At 41.2% G+C, this 23,074-nt stretch overlaps 1 protein-coding gene across 5 annotated transcripts in view; it reads left to right on the forward strand.

Moving 5' to 3' along the window:
• Positions 1 to 23,074, forward strand: part of CSGALNACT2 (chondroitin sulfate N-acetylgalactosaminyltransferase 2) — a 41,895-nt gene that overhangs the window by 15,206 nt on the left and 3,615 nt on the right. For 2 of the 5 annotated variants that reach the window (XM_005861780.2, XM_014536077.1), the window contains exons 5-8: positions 2,651 to 2,829; positions 4,419 to 4,513; positions 7,920 to 8,001; positions 13,014 to 13,571. In XM_005861780.2, coding sequence (XP_005861842.1) covers positions 2,651 to 2,829; positions 4,419 to 4,513; positions 7,920 to 8,001; positions 13,014 to 13,306 — 649 coding nt within the window. In that variant the 3' untranslated portion in view covers positions 13,307 to 13,571. Of the gene's footprint in view, positions 1 to 2,650; positions 2,830 to 4,418; positions 4,514 to 7,919; positions 8,002 to 12,175; positions 12,215 to 13,013; positions 13,572 to 15,061; positions 15,276 to 23,074 lie in introns of those variants that run through there. The other 3 variants (XM_014536078.1, XM_014536080.1, XM_014536079.1) reach the window with 3 other exon arrangements.

Here is a 23,074-nt window from a genome sequence, read left to right on the forward strand (position 1 = left end):
TGCGCCTCCGTACCTCTGCACTTTACTTCCGCACCTCCTCTGAGTCTCAGTGTGCTTTTCTCTTTCCTTCTAGTTGTAGAATTTCCACTCAGCCAGCCTTCCTGTGGTTCTGGATGATGTCCGTTTTGTCTTTTAGTTGTATTTTTGAAGTTGTGGGAGGCAGCAATTTCCAGTGTTTACCTATGCCGCCACCTTGGTTCTCTCTTTTATTACTTTTTTAATTTGACACCTGATGAGTACTTGCTTCTTGAAACGTTCCTCTGCTCTTTGTAAAATGTAAATATTTTGTAAATATAAATATTTTATAATGTAAGATATTAAGTTGATTTTCTTTTCTGACCACCAATTCTGTATCCTTTACTTGCTTCTTTGCCTTTCTGCTATTTGTGGACACTCCCTAGGAGTCCAGATTTTGTTGGCCATTCAACTAACTTTCACTGAGTCCCACCAACTATGTTCGAGGTACCCTGCTTAGGAGCCTAACGGGTAGTAGGAATAGGACTGGGCATGGAAGAGGAAATTGTAGTCCCTATTTCTAAGGGCTCTCTCATAGCATTGATGTGTAAAAACAAACATTGCCTTCTCCTCCTGATGGCACTCTTTCAGTTCAGACTAAGACCATTCTCATGATCCCCTGAGATGTTGATGTCTGAGAGCCCACATCTTTCACTCAATCTCTACCTCTGATTAGTCAGTTCCTCTTCTAGGTCCTTTCCTTGCTGCTGTCACCACCCAGGTTCCCTCCCCCGCTTCATTTCTGCCCTTCTCTTCCCTTCTCACCATTTTCAGGTCACCTACTAAGTGGCAAGGACTCACGTTGGTATTCCTTCAGCTGCATTAATCAAAACTCCTCTGTGGTAAATGATGTAAACCTGTCTTGAGCTTGCTTAAGGAAAATTAGTGTTATTGATGAATCTTGAATAATTTGCAGAACTAAAGAGGTCATTACAACCAAATTTGGAGAAGAAAACCAAAACAGCTTTGATATCTTTAGGGACTGGAACCAGAGACTTGAAAATTATCAAAATTCTCTTGTCTTCTTGTCTGTTTTTCTTTGCATATTGACTTCATTCTCCCCTTGCAGATTGTCTTCTTCCACATGTGAGGTGTATGGCTGTTGGCAGCTCTGGCTCACTTCTTCTCAGCTTTGCCATCAGAGAGGAAAGAGCTTTCTCCCACATCCAGTTGAGAAAATCCCAGCGAGGAACTTTGCCCCCTCTTGAGCCAATCATTATGGCCAGGTGGGGGTATTGTGATTAGCCCAGCTTGAATCTGGTCCCTGCTCCTAGGAAATTACTGTGATTGGGGTGCTCTATGATTACTTCCTCTACTTGCTGCTGGGAGTGTGAGGTGTTGATCAGCAGTTTCCCCAAAAGTAGGGGAGCGTGGCCACTCAGAGCACTTGGAGTCCACTCCATAACACTACTTGAGCCTTTGCTTCCATCTCTCCGTTTCCCAGTCTATATTATGGTAAGAGTGTTCTTTCTGAAAGTTCCTTTTTTATCCGACCATACTCTAGTGCAGGATTTCTCCAGTTTTAACATCAGAGTCACCTGGAAGGCTTATTAAGACACAGATGCTCAGCTACCCCACTAGCATCTGATCCAGGAGTCTGGGGTGGGACCTGAGAATTTGCATTTCTGACATGTGCAGGGGAAGCTGATGCTCCGCGTGCAGGGACTTCACAGTGAGAACCACTGCCCTGATGGCAAAACCCTGACTCTTCCTTGCCTTTAGGACACTGACCAAGATCTTTACCTTCTCTTGGAAGGAACTCCTCCGTCTGACCCTTTTCTGATTTTCTCTCATTCTTCCCATTCTAGGATCCCTCTTTGCCAATTTGATTTGTCTGATCCCTGTTCTTTAAAATGTTTTATACTTTCTTACCTCATTGCCTTTGAGAATAATTAATTGGAACAACTTTACTCACCACTGAATTCAGGATTTTAACCAAGGCATAACTTAAATTCTAATTCTAACATCATCTCTACTCCAGATAGAAGCAAACTTTGTTTCTCAGAACTGCCGTTTATTCATTTATTCAGCAAACATTTACTGAACTCCTGCTCTCTGAGGGACACTGTGTCCATAGTCATGAGCAAAACAGAATCCCTGCTCTCATGGAGCTTACATTCTAGTGGGGAGACACTCAACTATGTCTGGTGGGACTAAGAAAAGCTAAGCTGGGCAAGGGGATAGAGATGAAAGAGGAGGTTGGAGCTACTTCCGATAGGGTATGAGGGTAGCTCTCTAAGAGGACATTTGAGCAAAGATCTGAAACTCAGTAGAAGAGCATTCTTTGTGTGTATCATTCATGTGGAATGTATTACTTATTACCAAACATTATGGCTGTTTTTCCATGTGTACAGTTCTTATCTTCTCCAATAGGCTTTTAAGATTCTGAAGGGCAGTGGTCCCTCAACATGTATAAGCCTCACACTACCATCACGTTGCCTCACAGGTGGGCATTTAGTGAAGATATGTCCCTGATGATGATTATACACATGAAGCTGATGATTTCCTTTCCCTATATGAATGTAGAACCAACATAATAATATTATCTGAAATGTAATTGTAAGTTGTAATGAAGGAAGAGAGTTGTTAAACTTGAAGTGGGACTTATAATTTGTTATATGTGCTTTCCTCATAGTGAGTCTAATTTTCACAATTACACCTTGGTCTCATTGAATGAAGAATTTAATCGTGGACGAGGACTAAATGTGGGTGCCCGAGCTTGGGACAAGGGAGAGGTCTTGATGTTTTTCTGTGATGTTGATATATATTTCTCAGCCGAATTCCTTAACAGCTGCCGGTTAAATGCTGAGCCAGGTGCGTAAAATGATAGTAGATGAGCTGAGTGTAGAATTTAGAACAAGGTCAGCATGTTGCATATTTTTAATTAAGTTAATTACGTTTTATAAAAGTTATATTAGGTATAATTTAACAATATTAAGTCAAAAGGTGAAAATTTGTCCCTCTGAAGTTCATACGCCTTGTTCTCTTATGGCCAAATTCTAATGTCTACATTTGAATGCAAATAAACAAATGCAAAGAAATAAAAAGTCTTGAAATTGACAAGGAGGAAGCAGCACCCATCAGAAAAAGAGCCAAGCCAGCTGTGTGGAGATATGGGAGAGTCAAAAGCACTCCATGTCAGGTGATGGCACCGGTACACACACAGGCATTCACACATGCTTGGTCTCCAGACTATGCATGTGGCATGATTTACTATAGTTTGCTTTATGTTATAGATACTTTTAAATGTATGAGCAGATGGCATTTTTATAAATCAAATCTATAAATGCTTTTAAATGTAATTTAAATCTTGAAATGAAAAGCTTTTCTGTATTTTAAGAATCTCATAGTGGGTTTTTTCAGTAGAACTATTTATATCATGCAAATTATTACCACCTTATTAATTAGTTTGGTGGGATGTCAGGAACTCTCTTAGAGCCTATTGAGTAAGCAAGGATTAGGTTTACTTTTGTTACACCAGACAGCATGAAATTCAAAATGTGTTAGTTGAAGGAGATATTTGCTCAATGTGAAAGAAATGGTTTTATATCCAGAAATAGATTTGCCTCTGGGAGACTGAGCTCCTTATCCCTAAGTGGGTTTTAAGGAAAGTGAGATTAGTATCTGCTAGGATTCTTGTAATAAGAAGGCTGCTACCTTACATACAGGGTCCTTGACAACTACTGAGCACTTTATATTATCTCATCTGATTGAGGCCAGTCTTAGCAAGGGGTTCCCCGTTAAGGGGAGATGAGCTAGTTAGTTAGCTGTTAAGGTCCCTTCAGTGCTATCAAGCTGAATGATAATGACAAGACTTTCTGCAGGGGCTGTATATCAGGTATTTTTTATTCTTACCTTTCCAACTTTTCCAAATCTTGTTCAAATGTATCTGTAGTTCTATGTTTTCATTATTCTCTATATATCCTCTGTACAGTATTCTTTGGATTTACTAACTGTTTCTATGGTTAATTTTGAAGGGTGAATTTAACATAAGTTTCTTGGTGACTGCCAAAATTAACCTGTATATTCTTGCTAATTAGATGAAATAATGAGTAATAAATGGCTCACCTAATGAATAGCTGAGAAAATAGCTTTGTGTATCTCTCCAAAGTCAAGGGAATAAATGTGTGGAGCACCCTTTAGTGTGTTTTTTTTCCTCTGTTGTTTTTCAAGGTTATAGTTCCATAGCCAGGCCTACTGATATGTTATAAAATCATCATCATGTTTATCAAATCAGTAGGCTGTTCAGTAGCCTGAATATTAATAAAATACAATATTGATATAATAAAATCATCATATGGGATCAAAGAAAGACTTTAACAAAATATTAGTAGATATTGTAATATAGATCAGTTCTTCATTTTATGACCTTGTGTGATATAGATGTATATTTTAATTTATAGGTAAGAAGGTGTTTTACCCTGTGGTGTTCAGTCTTTACAACCCTGCCATTGTTTATGCCAATCAGAATGTGCCCCCTCCTGTGGAGCAGCAGCTGGTAAGACTATCGCTGTATTATGAAAGGCCACAAAGATCCTTTCTAGGTTCCTTTATATTTGTTTCACAAGTAGAAAACAAAATTTCAATAAAAAACTGTAGTTATTATAAACACATTTTCATAGTCTCTCTTTGCTATCCCCATAAAATACTTTCATATTTATTGTTTTAGAATTCTGTCATTCCAGAGGAAAAAAAAGTTTGGGCCACAGAGAAAACTTCATGTTTCAGAATGTGAAAATTTTAGTTATTTTTGCCAACATATTTATAGTAATACTAAAAATAAATTTAAAAAACCTTTTTAACTAGAAATTAAAACTATTAGATAACTAAAAAGGAATAACATACTATAGGAAATTACTTAAAAAGTCATGGCATGGGAATGTCACATGTCAGAACTTATACTGGTACTTACATCAGCATAATCGTTATAGTTACAATAGAGGCCTGGTGCATGGGATTCATGCACTGGTGGGGGTGTGGCCTGCGGGGATCAGCCCGCTGTGGGAGCGCTGCTCATCCCGGTCAGCCTAGCAGCTGTGGACCCGCCCTTTGAGCGGCTGCTCCCACTGTGGGAGCACAGCTCATCCCGGTTAGCCGAGCTGCGCTCCCACTGTGGGAGTGCACTGACCACCAGGGGCAGCTCCTGCGTTGAGCATCTGCCCCCTGGTGGTCAGTGTGTGTCATAGCAACTGGTTGACCGGTTGTTCTGGTCATTCCACCTTTCGGTCACTGGGCTTTTATTATATATGATGAATTTTTAATTTTAAATAACTTATATGTTAGAATAATTTAGGTTTACAGAAAAGGTGGGAAGATAGTATAAAGTGTTCCTAGATTTCACTCAGTTTCCCCTAATTTTAATATTTTATGTAACCATAGTACATTTGTCAAAATTAAAAAATTAATATTGCTAAGTTACTGCTAGCTACACTATGGAATTTATTAAGATTTCACCAGTTTTTCTACTAATCCCTTTCCTGTTCCAGGATCCAGTCCAGGATACTATATTGCATTTAGCCTAATTTTTTATTGTTAACATTAAGGAAAAATGGAAACAAATGAACTAAGAAATCAATTTAAGATGCTAAAAAATTGAATAACTCAGAGGGAAAAAAGATAAAGGCATAAATTCATGAATCAAAAATAATAGTTTGACAAATATAGGAGGTTATTTATTATGTGCAAAAAAATTTTTAATCATAAAGTAGGTAAATTCAAGGTAAAAAGGAAAATACAGCATTGAAATTTATAAGAAAACATTGAGAAAATGAATTTTATATATGTTTTAAAAATTCTAAATAAAAGGAAATATTTGAGAATTTATAAACCATTAATATGAGCTAAGTTTGTTAGTGTTTTATAAAAGCTGATGTTAGTATTTGGAAAAACTCACTAATGTTTTGTTAGTGAGTTTTTCCAAATTTTCAAAGAAGAGGTAATATTAATGCCATATGATCCACTTAATATATTTTATGAGACCAGTATATCTTCATACCAATACCTGGCAAAGAATGTACACACACACACACACACACACACCCCTATATCTTTATTCTTAGGAATATTGATACAAATGGGGTCAAAATGGCAAATCAAGCACCCATATCTGCCTTATCTAGCATCCTAAGTCCTTTGTAAAAATGAATTAAGAAGAAAAAAAGCATATTCGTATTGGAAAATTAGAGAATTACCCTTAACTAAAGTTTGAGAAATCTCTGTAAAATGGCAGTAGATATAGGATTAATGGAGGAGAGAACAATCTGGAACATGTTCAGGAGGACATGGTGGAATATGTATTCTGCTTCTCCAGGGGGTTGCTAAGCAGCAGGCATCCCAGAGATTGGCCTGCAGTCTGAGGCAGTCTGTATAGTCCCTGGAGCCAGAAAGTTGGGGCAGGGTACTGAGAATATTGAGTTGTAGGGAGGATAGGGAGCCCCAAAATTCAAAGATGAGCTGCTGTTGATTCGTTGTACCCTAGACCATGTTCAGCCTCCTCCACTGTTACTGGAGAGAGGCCCCTGTAATCATAGCTAACAGCCGTGGGTTTTGAACAGTGATTTTGTAATAAAGGTGAGTAGCAGTTAACTAAGATCAGCCAGACACTTGGGGAAAACCAGTAACATGAAAGAGGCAGGGACTCTGTCACCTCTTACTCACTGCTGTGTCCCAGCTCCCAGAACTATGTCCACAGATTAAACACATTGCATGTGCAGTGGAGTATGAGTAAAATAAAAGAGGGTTATCAGGCTTCAGCTTTTATTTGATTCTGGGGACTCAGTATCATCAAAGCCCTGAGTTTCTTTCTTTGCTTGGACTTCAGAAGTGACAGCTTTATTTCAAAGCTGGTTTCCCTCCTGGTGGAAAAGGACTGTAGCAGTTCCAAACATTGCTATATCCTACACCTGGGATTGGCAAACTTACTCTGTATAGAGCCACGTAGAAAATATTTGGGGCTTTACAGGCCATACAGTCCCTGTTGCAATTATTCAACTCTACCATTGTACCATGAAAGCAGCCATAGGAAATTTGTAAACAAATGAGTATGACTGTATTCCAATAATAGTATTTACAAAACCTGGTGGCAGGCCAGATTTAGCCCAGAGGCTGAAATGTGCTGACTTCTGCCCTATTCCATCCAAAAAGAGCAAGTTTCTTCTCTAGTTTCTTTAGCTTTCTCAAAGGGACAGGAGGCTTTGTTTTCTAAAGTTCTCAACAACCCTCCCCTTTTTTCTAAAGCCTATTAATGAACCAGTTCCTTACTTAAGTGGGGTGAGACTGTCAGATTGGTATAGAGTCCTCAATGCCCAGTCTGCAGGTACAGGTGGAAGGAGTTTAGTTGAAACTCATAGTTGCATGGGGCCAAAACTGTACATACTCAGGAAGGGCATAGGGGAATGGATGCTGGGTAGGCACCAAATAAGGCCCACTCTGTACACTTGATCACAGTGTATTACAGTATGTGCATCTGTTGTGCTCCTAGATTGAATGAAGGCCCTTGAGGTCAGGCCCCACATTGCTTGATTATTAGTAACCTCAGCTTGCACCTTGTACAGGGCTTGAATTCAAATATATTGAAAGCAGCCAGATCCTTGCTTCTGGGGATTACTTAACAAGGTGTGGGGAAAGAGTAGGTTTATAGTTGTGAATATGCAAAACACAGAGTTTATTCTTGTATTATTAGTTATTAATTATTATTTTCCATATAAACAACTGTAAACCTTTTTCCCCCACTCTGTATATTTTTTGGTTTTATAAGGATTTAATAATATAAATACATGTTTTCATTATCAGTCTTATAAATGACTGGAAAATTATTTGGAAAGCATTAATTTTTTATTGTTGATTAAAACTTTTTCTAGTCCTTAAGGGACTAATTTTATTTATTTATCTTTCTCTAACGTAAGGTTCACAAAAAGGATTCAGGCTTTTGGCGAGACTTTGGCTTTGGAATGACTTGTCAGTACCGATCAGATTTCCTGACCATTGGTAAGTATACCTTACATTTAAGAATGGGACTTTATGAATTTACAGTACTACCTTATGGCAATTTCTAAAAAGTTTCAGATTTGAGTATTTTTTCTATTAAGTTATAAATGTCTGAGAATAGCTGTAAAGAGGAGTCTGGATATAGGAAAGGCAACGTGAGTTTATAATTATATTGTCTTTAAATAGCAAAAATGAGGTCATAAAGATAAAATAAAAGTGTAATATATTATTGTTTCTTTAAAACACTAGTTTTGATATCTGTGTGACTTGTTACCATATTTGCAGTTGATTTGAATTCTCTAACAACAGATCTGTTGTAATCATGGATTGTTACAGCAGAAAGTAATGTTGAGTTATCTAGTCCAAAGGCTTTTATATTTTTTATTGAGAAATGAAACCCCCTTTAATTGTCTATTGAACTGTTATGCAAAATTCTAGTATCTAAAACAAATGAAAAAACAGCTGCTCTCTCTGACTCTGGTTGAATTTAGAATTGGGGTGGGCGGGGCTAGGAGTTACTAGCTTAGTCCCCTAAACCAGAGATGACCATGAAGAATTGGATTGAAGCTTCCTGCCCCACCCCGACTCCATTCTTACCCAGCAGAAAATAGTGTCAGTGCAGTTTCAGAAAGCAGGGTGAGACTTCCAGTCATGATGGCAAAGTAGGTGAACACTGTGTTTGCTCCCACAATTACATCAAAACTACAACTAAATTACAGAACAACCACCCTTGAGAACCACCTGAAGACTAGGTAAACAGAACTCTTATATATAAGGATATAAAGAAGAGGCCATGTCGGGACTGTTAACTGGACAGAGTTGTATAACAGGCTAGTTCGCACTCACATGTGAATTAGGAGGGATATTTTGTCCATAGAGGTCCCCCCTGAGGAACAAGGGATCCCAGCCCCACACCAGGCTCTGCAGCCCAGACCACCAGTGCTAGGGGCAGCAGCTTAAGAAACGCCAACGACAAATAGGAACTGAACTGTCGGGCTTTGGGGTGAGCACTGGAGGGGCAGATCTGTCCAAAACAAGTGCTGGCAGGCACCATTTTCCTTTGTTGAGCCCTTCCCCCACCCAGCCTGCAGGTGCAGGCAGTGACAAATCTGAATCTGCATGAAACTAGATAACACAGTTCCCACCACCCTAGTGATGCCCTGAGACCCCGCCCCACCCAACCTGTGCACCGGCCTGAACATCTTTCAGCAACTGTTCCTCACAAGCAATGGGCTGCAACCCATGCTTGTGAATTCCCTTAAATCTCTGAAAAGTCCCCATACCCCAGACAAGCATCAGCTGGCCTCAGCATGCCCTGTACTTCTTGCTAAGTGACCCTCAGCCTGCCACTAACAGCAGCCTGCCTTGATTCACAGCATAACCACACCCAGGTGCCTCCAAGCCCAGAACAGGCAGCTACCAAGAACTGATCACTTTGTACCTCCTACCAAGTGGCCTCAGGTAGGGTATAGGCAGAGGCTGACCTGGGCCTGCACTGGAGCCCCTCCGAAGAGGCCCCAGGACCAACAGAACTAAATGCCATCTTTCTTGTGTGGAGACCACACTAGAGCACCAGCCAATTAGCTCCAAAAAGACACACCAAAAGGGTGGGCTCCAAAGAAACCAGAGTCCCACTACAGCAAATCCCACTCAACAGCTCATCCTCTGTAATCACAGCCAATCCTCACAGCCAGTCAGTTAGAGAGTCAGTTCTACCTGCTGGAGTGCCAACAGCAATCAAGACTCAACTACAACGGATGAGAACACACAACCCACACAAAGGACAGCCCTGGAGCACTAGGCTCAGGTGACGAGGGAGACAGTGCCACTGGGCCCCACAAGAAACCTACTACAAAAGGCCAACCTGCCAAGACTTGGAGATGTAGCAGATCTACCTAAAATGTACAAACACAGAGAGGCAGCCAAAATGACATGTCCCAAATGAAAGAACAGGACAAAAGTTCAGAAAAAGAACTAAACAAAAAGGAGGAAAGCAATCTACCAGATACAGAGGTGAAAACATTATAAGGATGCTCAATGAACTTAGGGGAAGAATAGATGAACAAGTAAGACCTTACACAAGGGGACAGAAATCATAAAAAAAGAACTGGTCAGCGGCCTAAGTGGAAGTTACACTTACCTCTTCCCAGTACCAAACTGAATTACAATAAAAATATAGAACAATCAACCTGAATAACCAACTGAAGACTAGCTGAACAGAATTCTTATGCTCACAGGTTTACAGAAGAAGCCACATAGAGACTGGCAGGAAGGGCAGAGGCACAGAAAGGGCTGGCGCCACTTCCACTGGTGTTGGCTGAGATTCCTGAGGGATATCTCAGCTATAGAGGTTCCCCCTTACGAGTATGGGTCTCAACCCCACACTGGTTCCCCAGTCCAGACCACCACGTGTTGTGTGGAAGCAGCACCCACATAACCTCTGGCTGTGAAAGTCAGCAGGGATTCTGACCACCAGGGCAAGACGGAGTCTGCTAGAGACCTAGCACCCTCCTAAAAGGTCAGCACGCAAGATCTCATTCGCAGCCACTGCCTGGGCTCTGGCAGAAGGAAGGCAGAGCTGATGAGAATCCTGTGAGGACAGCTGCCAGGGTCCCTGTGCTTAGTTCCTCTCACACACTGCGGATGCCATCTTTCTTGAGTGGAGCTCACCTTTCTAGATGGCATCAGCCTGGGGGAATGCATAGTCCCACCTCTGGACTCCCTGTGGCCCCATGCTGCAGAGCTCACACCCTGCAGAGGAACCAGCTGCCTGGGCCTAGGTGTAGAGGTCTGGGCAGACTCGGGGTGTCAGTGATTGAGTTGTTTGGGCAAAGGCCATTTTTCCCACCATCCCAGTAGCCTGACTAGCACCTCCCACTAAGCCTTAGTGACTAAGGGGAGATCACCAGCCCCACCCTTTGGGTTTTTGGTGACCCTGCACTGCCGATATTGAACTCTCTGGGAGGTCCAGGCAGAATCTGGAACAGGCTGAGTTGTGTGGCTCTAGGCCATGGCCATTTTTCCCTCACACATCTGACCATTGCCGAGCCTCCCTTCACACAGCCAAATCTTGGTCTGTTTGGGACTGATAAACTCTGCTGGCCTCATCCTGATGACTCCCTGACACCCCACTCTACCACAAAGGTCTGCAGGCACTGGCAAGTGGCAGGTAGCCTTGTTGTGCTCTGGGACGTTTGCTGAGTGGCCACAGACTCAGCACTGCCATGGAGGTTGAACCTGTATTGAGCTGGTGGACACCACTCACCCTGGTGACTCACTGAGAACCTAGCCCACACAACTCAAGTACCACCAGAGGCTCTTTCAGAAACTAGCCTAACAGGCAGCCAACAGGGGAGGCAGGTAGAAACAGGTGGAGGCCTTGTGCTGACCTGCCCTCAGGCTTCTTGCTGGTGGAAGCTATCCTTGGTGTACAGTTTGGTTCTCATGCAGAGGCAGCCACAAAGTAGATCACTTTGTAACTTCAAACAGGTTGCCCAGGGCCAGTCACAATCAGCGTCTGATATTGATCTGCACCAGACTCCCTCCCAGGAGGCCCCAGAACCAACACACCCAGTTGAGAGCTTCACACAACATCAGAGCAGAATCCAGTTAGCTTCAGAAGTGGCACATCCAAAGGGAGATCTCAACAGGCTCTAGAACCTGCTGAATCAAATTCTGCTGTGTGTGGTCAGCACCACACAGAAACAAATACAAAGAGGCAGCAAGATGCAGAGACAAATAACATGTCCCAAATGAAAGAACCATAAAAAAGAACCAGTCAGAAAGTAGAATATAATATCTGAAATGAAGAATACACTAGAGCCCTAGCTGGTTTTGCCCAGTGGATAGAGCATTGGCCTGCGGACTGAAAGGTCCTGGGTTTGATTCCAGTCAGGGGCACATGCCCGGGTTGCGGGCTCAATCCCCAGTGGGGGGCATGCAGGAGGCAGCCATTCAATGATTCTCACATCTTTGATGTTTCTATCTCTCTCTCCCTCTCCCTTCCTCTCTGAAATCAATAAAAATAAATAAAAAGTATTTTTTTTAAAAGAATACACTAGAAGGAATAAACAGTAGGTTAAATGAAGCAGAGGATTGGATTAATGATATGGAAGACAAGGTAACAGAAAACACCTAATCATAATAGCAAAAAGAAAAAAAATTTTAAAATTAGGGTAGTTTAAGAAACCTTTGGAACAACATGAAGTATAACATCCACATCATAGAGGTACCAGAAGGAGAGGAGCCAGTGGCATTGAGAATCTACTTGAAGAAATATTCTTTGTGCTTCTTTAAAAAGATTTTGTTTAGCTCAAACTAGTCTCAACTTTAACTCCCATTTTCTGTGCCCCCTCTAGTTAGCCCTCTGCCCCATTACTCCATCAGAATTGTTCTACATGAGGTTATAAGTGATATTTATGGTTCATTTTATGTTCTTAACTGAGCAGCTGCATATATTTGACCATTTCTTCCTCAGGACACTCTCTTCACTCGACCACTGTGATATTTTCTCCCTCCTCTGGGGCCATTTCTCAGTCTCTTATCTTTCTCTGCCTATTTAACCTCTAGATGTTGGCATTTCTTTTTAGACCTGGGCTCTACTCTCCTTGTAAACCAGTCAGTCATTTCATCCATTCCTTGTGGCTTTAAATCATTTGTGTAGTCATTCTCAGACTTATATCTCCAGCTTAGCCATTTCTTCTATTTTTCCCCTCTGGTAAGTTTTATATGACCCAGAAACACTTGCATTTCAAAGGATAGAAAGAAAATGTAATAAAATATTAATGGTGGTGAGATTATGGGTGATTTATATTTCCTCCTTTACTTGACTTTCTAAAGATTTTCTATAGATTTTTGAAGTTTACAAAGCAATATCAAGTATGTATTTAATTTAATTCCGACACTCAACAACAGTCCTCGAGTTCCTAGGTGTCATCTGGTAACTAGACTTCCCCAGTTTAACTGTTCTGGCTGCCAGGCAGTTACTTAGAGTGTTAATTTTGATCCTACAGGTGGATTTGACATGGAAGTTAAAGGTTGGGGTGGAGAAGATGTTCATCTTTATCGAAAATACTTACATGGTGACCTGATTGTGATTCGGACCCCGGTTCCGGGTCTTTTCCACCTGTGGCATGAGAAACGCTGTGCTGACGAGTTGACCCCTGAGCAGTACCGCATGTGCATTCAGTCCAAAGCCATGAATGAAGCCTCTCACTCGCACATGGGAATGCTGGTCTTCAGGGAAGAGATAGAGACACATCTTCGCAAGCAGGCATACAGGACAAATAGCGAAGCTGTTGGTTAACCTAACCATCGACACATTAGTCCGAACCATAAACCAGCAGCAAACCACAACCAGCACTATTTATTTAGCCTTAATTCCAGTGCCAGATGCAGTGCCTCTTTCAAAGAATACATGCTTGTCTTCTGTGCTCTTTCCGACATTACTTTACCGTAGCAGTATAACTTCATATGAGAAGAAAAAGCAACTGTTTCAATGCAAAGCCTGTTTGTGAGAATATTGCACTATGGAATCATTGATAAATCAAAATTTGGTGTTTGGTCCCAAAGTCGTTTTGCGTTAGTTTATACTCTGAGTCATGTTCTGATGTTTCCTGGTTGCATCTGGGCTAAGGGATGGAATGTGTTGTGATGATGGTCAGTAAGGAGCATCCCGTTCCCGCAGAGGTAGAGAGTTATGGATGGAGTGTCTGGACAAGGGCTCTTCGCTGACCACTGAGTCAACTTGCTTGGTTTTTGTTTTTATTTTTTTATTGACAGAGAGAGAGAGAGATCAATCGTTGCCTCCCTTATGCGCTCTGGGGATTGAACCTGCAACCTAGGTATGTGCGCTGACCAGGAATTAAACCCGCAACCTTTGGTTGTTATAGGGGACAATGTTCCAACCAATTGGCCACCCAGCCAGGGCTGTTGCTTGGTTTTTAAATGGAGCTCTTTGGTCAGTTGCTTGAAGAATCCTTTTTCAGTGAAGCAGAGGACAATTACATGACACATCTGAAATCCCCAATCAGGAGGAGACAGAAGTAAAAACCCCTTAACTCCGTGTTGCTTAGTCCCCTCAATGTCTGTTTTTAAACAAATGGGTAACTGTGGGAAATACTTAGATGAGAATCCATGACTTGATTAAAATATAAAGTGTTATTTGTCATCATTTTGGGGATTAGAAGTCAAGTTGCTGTAGAGTGTAGACTGTTTTGAACAAACAAATCAACATGGAAACGTCTTAACAGACACTTACTGTGTTGGAGTACAGGACACTGGTTGTGTCTGGGAGCATCAGTGTACATGAGCCTGCACTATCAGGGCCATTAGTGGTGGGTGGTTCAAAATAGATGAGCATAGCATGGTGCTGTGTGTGTTTGTTTTATCTCATTTAGCATGGGTTCATATGTATTTACTGTCCTTTCCTAATAAGTTAATATATGCTACATATGTATTTGCATTATAATACTTTGAGAGTTTCACTGAAGAGAGAAAAAAACAATTTAATGAGATATACCATAAGATCACACTGATTTGAGAAAAGGGGAAGCAGTATGAAATCTGAATAACAGAATTGTTTTAGAGATATATATTACTTGCAGATAGAATGATGTTTTGAGGTATAAATTATATTAATGAGAAAAGATAAATAAGAAATTATATTCAGATAGGACTATACTATGTTATTTATCACACATGGATCTTTTACCATAGGGTCAATTGCTAGATCCAGAAATTGGAGATACGGTGAAAGGCATGCATAGATTTTTGAATCTTTGGTTTTTAAAAAGGGACCTATGCTGTATTCTTTCTATTTGTATATAAACCTCTGAAAAATCACAGAAGGAAAATCATTTCTCGTTTGGCTCAGTAAATCATACCATCTGAAACATTATAAACTCTAAATTTCTTGGTGCTACACGAATTCAATTTTACAATAACTCTTACTAATTATTCTTGTAAGTTTTAAGTTGGGGTAGCACTTAGGCTTGTTTTATTTTTGAAAATATGTAAAATGTCCAAAATTATTCAGGCTGTTGTCTCATTTTTATACAAGTATTTATTATGAAGACCAGTGAAAAGTGAGGGAACCTAATTATTTGCAAAGGTAAGTTTCAGCTTCTTTTTTGACATAATCAAATGATTTTATCTTTTCTTCTGTTTTTTTTTAAACTAGCTTTTAATTTAAAGATGGAAGCTAAACAATGAAAACAGTACTATGTTTTTGACATTAAACGGTACCAATAAAGTATTTTTTATCAAAAATTAAATGAAAATGTGATAATTTATTTTTGTTGTGAAATATCATAAGTATAGAAATGTGTAAAGCATGTAATTATGTACTTTAAAGAATAATAAAGCAACACCAGGGCACCAACTACCCAAATTAGGATATAGAACATTACCAGTGAAAGGTCTTCCGTGTGCCTCTTCTAATCACTTCCTGATTTTTGTGGTAATTTTTCTTCTTCTCTCTCTTTTTTGTTTGTTTGTTTGTTAATCCTCACCAAAGGATATTTTTTCAATTGATTTTTAGAGAGTGGAAGGGAGGGGGAGAGACAAGAAAGAAAGATCGATGTGAGAGAGACACATCAATTGGTTGCCTCCCACACGCACCCCAACCTGGGCCAGGGATTGAACCTACAACCCAGGTGCGTGCCCTTGATCAGGAATCGAACATGTGACCCCTTGAGTGTGTGGGCCAACGCTCTAACCACTGAGCACACCAGCCAGGGCCACTTGTTTTTCTTCTTAGTTTTCCCAACTGTGTATGTAGTATCTCTACCCAATGAACTGTTTAGTTTTTTAAATCCTCACCTGAGGACATGTTTACTGATTTTAGAAAGAGAGGTAGAGAGAGAGAGAAAGAGAGAGAGAGAGAGACACACATCAATGTGAGGGAGAAGCATAAATTGATTGTCTCCATATGCGCCCCAACTGGGGGTTGAACTCACAGCGCAGGTATGTGCTCCCACCAGGAATCGAACCTCAACCCTTTTGGTGAAAGGACAATGCTCCAACCAACTGAGCCACCCAGCCAGGGCAGTTTTGCCTGTTTTTGAATTTATATACATACTAGAGGCCCGGTGCATGAGATTCGTGCACTGCAGGGGGAGGGTCCCTCAGCCTGGCCTGTGCCCTCTCGCAGTCCGGGATCCCTCACTCCTTGCTGCCCTGGATTCGGGAGGCTCCCACCACCATCACTGTGCTCGCCAGCTGTGAGCCTGGCTTCTGGCTGAGTGGCGCTCCCCCTGTGGGAGCTCACTGACCACCAGGAGGCAGCTCCTGCATTGAGCATCTGGCCCCTGGTAGTCAGTGTGCATCATAGCGTCCAGTCATTCTGGTCGTTCCGCCATAACAGTCGCTTAGGCTTTTATTATATAGATTATTTCATTATCTATTTTTAACTTTCATTCGATACTATGTTTTTGAGGTTCACCCATGTTAATCTCAAAATTATTTTTATTACTGACTAGTATGCCACTGTATGAATACAGTCATACACTGTAATGACCTATTGGTGAGTAATGGGTCGTTGTATATGACTGTGGTCCCATAGGATTATAATGGAGCACACCATTGCATTTTAAACCAACTGTTCCCAAATGTTTTTTGAAACCCCACTATATGATTAGTTAGCACCGTTCTCGACATGGAGTGCAACCGTGAACAAGAAGAGTGGAATTTATATTGTAGTTCTGGAGAGACAAGTTGTAGCACAATGCAGTAGTCACGTGTTTGTGATGATACTGGTGGAAGCATACCTGTGCTGCCAGTCATACCATACAGTACAGTACATATACGTGATAATAAATGAGTATGTTACTGGTTTATGCATTCACTATACTTGTTACCATGATTTTAGAGTGCACTCCCACTTAGAGGAAGTCTGCTGTGAAACAGTGTGCAGCATAACGCTCACGTCTCATGTTTACTGCTTCTCTTGATTGCACCGTTTTCTCTTGTGCTTGAGGGAATCTCATGGTGTAGTGTAGCCTGAGTGTACAGGGTGTGTGAAGTCTCCAGCAGTGGGCAGTCATGACCCGGCCTTGGCACTCACCCTCACTCACTGACTCACCCACAGCAGCCTCCAGTCCTGCCAGCTCCGTTCATGGTGAGTGCCCTACACGGTGTTCCACTTTATCTTTCATACTGTATCTTTACTGTGCCTTTTCTATATTTAGATATGTTTGGATACACAAATACTTACCATTATGTTATAATTGCCTCCAGTATTCAGTACAGTAACATGCCGTACAGGCTGTAGCCCAGGAGTAATAGGCTCTACCATATAGCCTAGGTGTGCAGTAGGCTGTACCATCTAGGTTTGCTAAGTGCATTCTATGATCGCAAAAGGATGAAATTGCCTAATGATACATTTCTCAGAATGTGTCCCGTCATTAAGTGGCATGTACTGTATACTACACTATTTATTAATTCTACTGTTTATAGATATTTGAGTTGTCTATAGTTTTTGTTGCTTACTTTTGCTGTCACAAGCAGTGTTTTTTATTTGTTTGTTTTTATATATATTTCTTTATTGATTTCAGAGAGGAAGAGAGAGGGAGAGAGAAATAGAAACATCAATGATGAGAGAGAATCATTGATCAGCTGCCTCCTGCACGCCCCCTTCTGGGGATCGAGCCTGCAACCCAGGCATGTGCCCTTGGCCGAAATCAAACCTGCGACCCTTCAGTCCGCAGGCCAACGCTCTATCCACTGAGCCAAACTGGCTAGGGCAGCAGTGTTTTTATAAATACTATTTTATGGATCTCTTACAGTGTGCGAGAACTTCTCCAGGAGGGATGATGCTGGGTCATTCATTCAGCTTACTCTCCCAAGTACACTGACCACAGCCCTCACTGTGCACTCTGGCCAATTAATTCTTCTAATCTAGCGGGTTTAGGCATGAATTATAATTTGCATTTCCAGTCTTTTTGTCCATTTTTAACAGTTCATAGGAATTTTTCACATATTCTGGATACCAATTCTTGTTGGTTACATGTTTGCAAATATCTTCTCCCAGGATGTGTCTTTTCCCATTCTTGATGGTACTTTTTGATGAATAAAAATTAATTTTACTGTGACTAATCTTCCTTTATGTATTCTACTTTTTATTATTGATGTATGCCCTCAAAGGGAAGGATGTCTTAAAGCTATGTTCCTTTCTTCTGCTGCTGCTTCCCCCTCCCCCCGCTCCCCTTTCCCCTTCCTCACCCCTCCTTGCCCCCACTGCTGCAGCCTCCTCCTCCTCCTCCTCTTTTTTTTTTTTTACCAAGGAAGTTGGACTTTATGATGCACTTTAGGGGGGTTACATTGTTCTCCACTCCTCAGCTTTCCCAGGGCAATCCTCCAGGCCTCTTGCCTCATTCCTCACTCAGACCTCCCCTGGGGGAGAATGGGAAAGAGGCAAAACCCATCTGATTCTGTCATCTGCTTAATCTAAACCCAGAAGAAATATGAACCAAAATGTATTTTATTTCATTTAATTCAATTTATTAGACCGGCATTGATTAATAAGATTATATAGGTTTCAAGTTTATACTTCTATGATACATGACCTGTATATTGCATTGTGTGCCCACCACCCAAAGTCAAATCATCTTCTGTCACCAAATATTTGGCCCCCTTTACGAGCTCCCCACCCCTCTTCCCTCTGGTAACCACCATACTGTTGTCTGTGTCTATGAGTTTTAGTTTTATATCCCATATATGAGTGAAATCATATGGTTCATAGCTTTTTCTGACTGACTTACTCACTTAGCATAATATCCTCAAGATCCATCCGTGATGTTATAAATGGCAATATTTCATTCATTCTTACAGCTGAGTAGTGTACCACATCCAATCATCTATCCAAAGACACTTCGATTGTTGCCATGTCTTGGCCACTGTGAATAGTGCTGCAATGGACATAGGGATGCATATATCTTGGTGAATAATACTATCTTCTGAATACCTCAAACATGGCTTTGCTTTTCCCAGTTAGAGCTTTAACCTAAGTAGAAGAGATTTTGTGAATTTGTGTGAGGTAATGATTACATTTTACTTCTTTCCAGCATCACCTTACTGTAAGGTCCATATTTTACCCACTGACCTGCAAAACCACTCTCATCCATACTTTCACAGATCTGATTTGGGGTCTCATCTGTTCAATTAGGCCATCACCATGCCATTTCATCACAGTCTAACTTCTGTAACCTAATACAAGTCATCATCTCTGAGAGCTTGCCCTGTTCTTAAAGATTGTATATTCGAAACCTTGGTACTTTCATATAAGTTTTAGAATAAGCTTATTAATTTTCACAAAAACTTTTATGAATTTGATTGAAGTCTCATTGAATCTATAAGGTCACTGGAGAAAATTCACATTTTTATGCTATAGAGTCTTCTAATCCTTGAATGTGAACCATCTGTTTAGGTCTTTATTGTCTTCAATTAAGTTTTATACTTTTAATATAGTGGACTTAAACAAGTATTATTTTTAAATTTTTCCTAGATGTTTTGCATTTTTGATGCCACTATAACTATCTTTTATTTTTATTGCTTATTGCTGGTGTCTAGAGAAAAATTTGATTTTTATGTTCAGCAACTTTGCCCAAAACACTTAATTCTAAAATGTATTTGTAGTTTCTTTTGCATTTTTTGCCTTATATAATCATATATGAGTAGTGAACCTTTTGTTTCTATCTTCAATTTTTATATCTTTTTTTTTGTCTTACTATGCTAAATAGGATTTGTCACGCAGTGCTGACTGGAAGTGATAATAGTGAACTTCCTGGAAGCCCATGTTTCCAAAGCCCTGGGGAATGTGCTGTGTTTCATCACTAAGTGTGATATTCACAGGAGGTGTTTTTGTAAGCACCCTTTTATAGAGTTAACAGAGTTACCTTCTATCACTGCTTGGCGAGTTTTTATCATGCTGGAGAGCGTTTGTCAAATACTTTTACTTTATTAAGATGATCATGATTTCTTTTCTATCTTTAATATGTTAAATTGGTGAAATGAGTTAATCAGTTTTCTGAAGTACCCTTGCATTTGTGGGGTTATGATGTGTTATCTTTATTACACACTAGAGCAGTGATGGCAAACCTTTTGAGCTCGGCGTGTCAGCATTTTGAAAAACCCTAACTTAACTCTGGTGCCGTGTCACATATAGAAATTTTTTGATATTTGCAACCATAGTAAAACAAAGACTTATATTTTTGATATTTATTTTATATATTTAAATGCCATTTAACAAAGAAAAATCAACCAAAAAAATGAGTTCGCGTGTCACCTCTGACATGTGTGTCATAGGTTTGCCATCACTGCACTAGAGGCCTGGTGTACGAATTCGTGCACAGGTCTGGCTGGTGATCGGGGCCGATCAGGGGTCTGGCCGGCCAGGGGGAGGGGCCGCAGGAGGTTGGCTGTGGGAGCGCACTGACCACCAGGGGGAAGCTCCTGCATTGACTGTCTACCCCCGGTGGTCAGTATACATCATAGCAACCAGTTGACCAGTCATTCGGTCGCTTAGGCTTTTATATATATAGATTGCCGGATTCAATTTGCATACACATAGACACTTGTGCACACACACACGTGCATATCTATGTATTTTTTTAAAATATATTTTTTATTGATTTTTTACAGAGAGGAAGGGAGAGGGATAGAGAGTGAGAAACATCGATCAGCTGCCTCCTGCACACCCCCTACTGGGGATGTGCCCGCAACCAAGGTACATGCCCTTGACCGGAATCGAACCTGGGACCCTCCTTCAGTCCGGCCGATGCTCTATCCACTGAGCCAAACTGGTCAGGGCCATATCTGTGTATTTATGTACGTGAGTATATGTATTTCAGGTGTTTTTCATGTATGTTCATAGGTAAGAACGCCTCAGACCTTCCTTTCTCATCCTTGTTGACCTTTTCTATTAAAATATGCTAGCTTATGAAATAAGTTACGAGTGTTCCTTCTTATTCTGTACCTAGAAAAGTTTCATAAGACTGGAACTACTTCCTTCTTGAATATTTTCCAGAACTCCCTGAATGCCACCTGGGCATGAACTTTTCTATGTGGAAAGATTTTTTTTATCGTTGGTTCAATTTATTTAATGATTGTAGAACTATTCAGATTTTCAATTTCTTCTAGTCAGTTTTCATTGAGTTCTTTTGGGTAAGGTGACATTTTCTAGAAATTTATACTATAAATTTGAAAATTTAGATGAAATATCTGAAGTTGCCGAAACCGGTTTGGCTCAGCTGTGTAGTATGTATGGGAGCTGTAGTGATAGCCTCTCTTTCATTCCTGATACTGTTTATTTGTGCCTCTTTTCTTATTAGCTTTGCCAGAGGTTGGCAGATTTTTCCAGTCCTTTCAAATAACTGGCCCCTACGAGCCACATGTAAGAGATCCAGCTTCACATCCTCCCAAAACAGTATTTTCAATGTTTTTAATTTAGCTTTTTAATTTCTGTTGGGTATACAAAGGTGAGCAAGTGTCAGTTTATAGTTGCTCATTATTATTGTTAAGTAATAATGCAAGAAAATAAACTGTTTCATGCACTCACACTGTAAAACTACTTCTGTCAATCCCTGTATACAGTTATCGTTTTGGTTATAGTTTATCATCAAGGAAATGATGTTAAGTATCTTTTCATATGCTTATTGGCCATTTATCTCCTTTTGTAAAATGTTTATTTAAAGTTTTGCCATTTTTTTAGTTGCCTTTTTAAACATTTTATTTCTAGGAGTTACTTCTGTACTTTGGGTGTGAGTCTTTTGTCAGATTTTTATATTGCAAACTAGAAGCCCGGTGCACGAAATTTGTGCATGGGGGGTCCCTCCCTCAGCTTGGCCTGCAACCTCTTGCAATCCAGGACCCCTCGGGGGATGTCCGACTGCCAGTTTAGGCCCGATCCCATGGCGATTGGGCCTAAACCGGCAGTCAGACATCCCTCTTGCAATCTGGGATGCTGCATGCACCAGTGACGATACTTTTCATACAGGTGAAAGGCATCTTGCTGCTGTATGGGCAGCTACATTTTTTTACCCTGATTATAAAAAGTAGTACATAACATGATCCTTCTGAGGCAGTAGTACCATTTTCCCCATCTTATGGGTGGAAAAACTGAAGCAGAGAGAAGTTAAGTAATTGGCGTGTCACACAGTTATAAGTGTCCGAATCAGGGCTGACCACAAAATGTGCAAGCCAGAGTCCATGCATGTCATCGCTGCACCATCCTGTTTCTTCAGTGTGAGAGTAGCCTTGCCAGGTTCTAATTTTTAAATCTAAGAGACTGTTCCCAATATATAGGAATGCATGTTCACCCCCATGTAGAATAAACATGATGTGGACAGTTTGGAGATTCTTCTGATGATTTAGGATCAAGCAGCCACAGATCTCTTTTTCAAATACTGCAGAAGCCACCTTCCTTGTTTAACTGTGTGTGGGATGTAGTACTTTATAAGCTATGACATAGTCACTTGCATTCCAGGACCCCTTGGGGGATGTAGCAGTGTGCCAAGCAGCAGGCAGCTGGGGAGGAGCCTGAACCGGGGCCGGGCACCACACCACTCACGCTCATCCCGGCCTGCTGCACCTGCTGCCACCGCTCCCTGCTCAGTAGTGCTGCCGCAGAGTCCGGAGAGGCTCCCGCCACCGCAGCTGCACTTGCCAGCCGTGAGCCTGGCTTCTGGCTGAGTGGCACTCCCCCTGTAGGAGAGCACTGACCACCAAGTGGCAGCTCCTGCATTAGCATCTGCCCCCTGGTGGTCAGTGTGCATCATAGCGACTGGTTGACCGGTCTTTCCAGTCATTCCGTCATAACAGTTGCTTAGGCTTTTATATATATACTAGAGGACTGGTGCACAAAAATTTGTGCACTCGGGGGGCGGGGAGGTCCCTCAGCCCGGCCTGTGCCCTCTCACAGTCTGGGACCCCTCGGGGGATGACCATCTGCTGGCTGAGGCCTGCTCCCCAGGGGATTGGGCCTAAGCTGGCAATCAGACATCCCTCTGGCAGCCCGGCAGCCCTCGGGGGATGTCCACTGGCCAGCGGGGAGCAGACCTAAGCTGCAATCGGACAT

Source organism: Myotis brandtii, unplaced genomic scaffold, assembly GCF_000412655.1.
Source record: "Myotis brandtii unplaced genomic scaffold, ASM41265v1 scaffold1563, whole genome shotgun sequence".
NCBI lineage: Eukaryota > Metazoa > Chordata > Mammalia > Chiroptera > Vespertilionidae > Myotis > Myotis brandtii.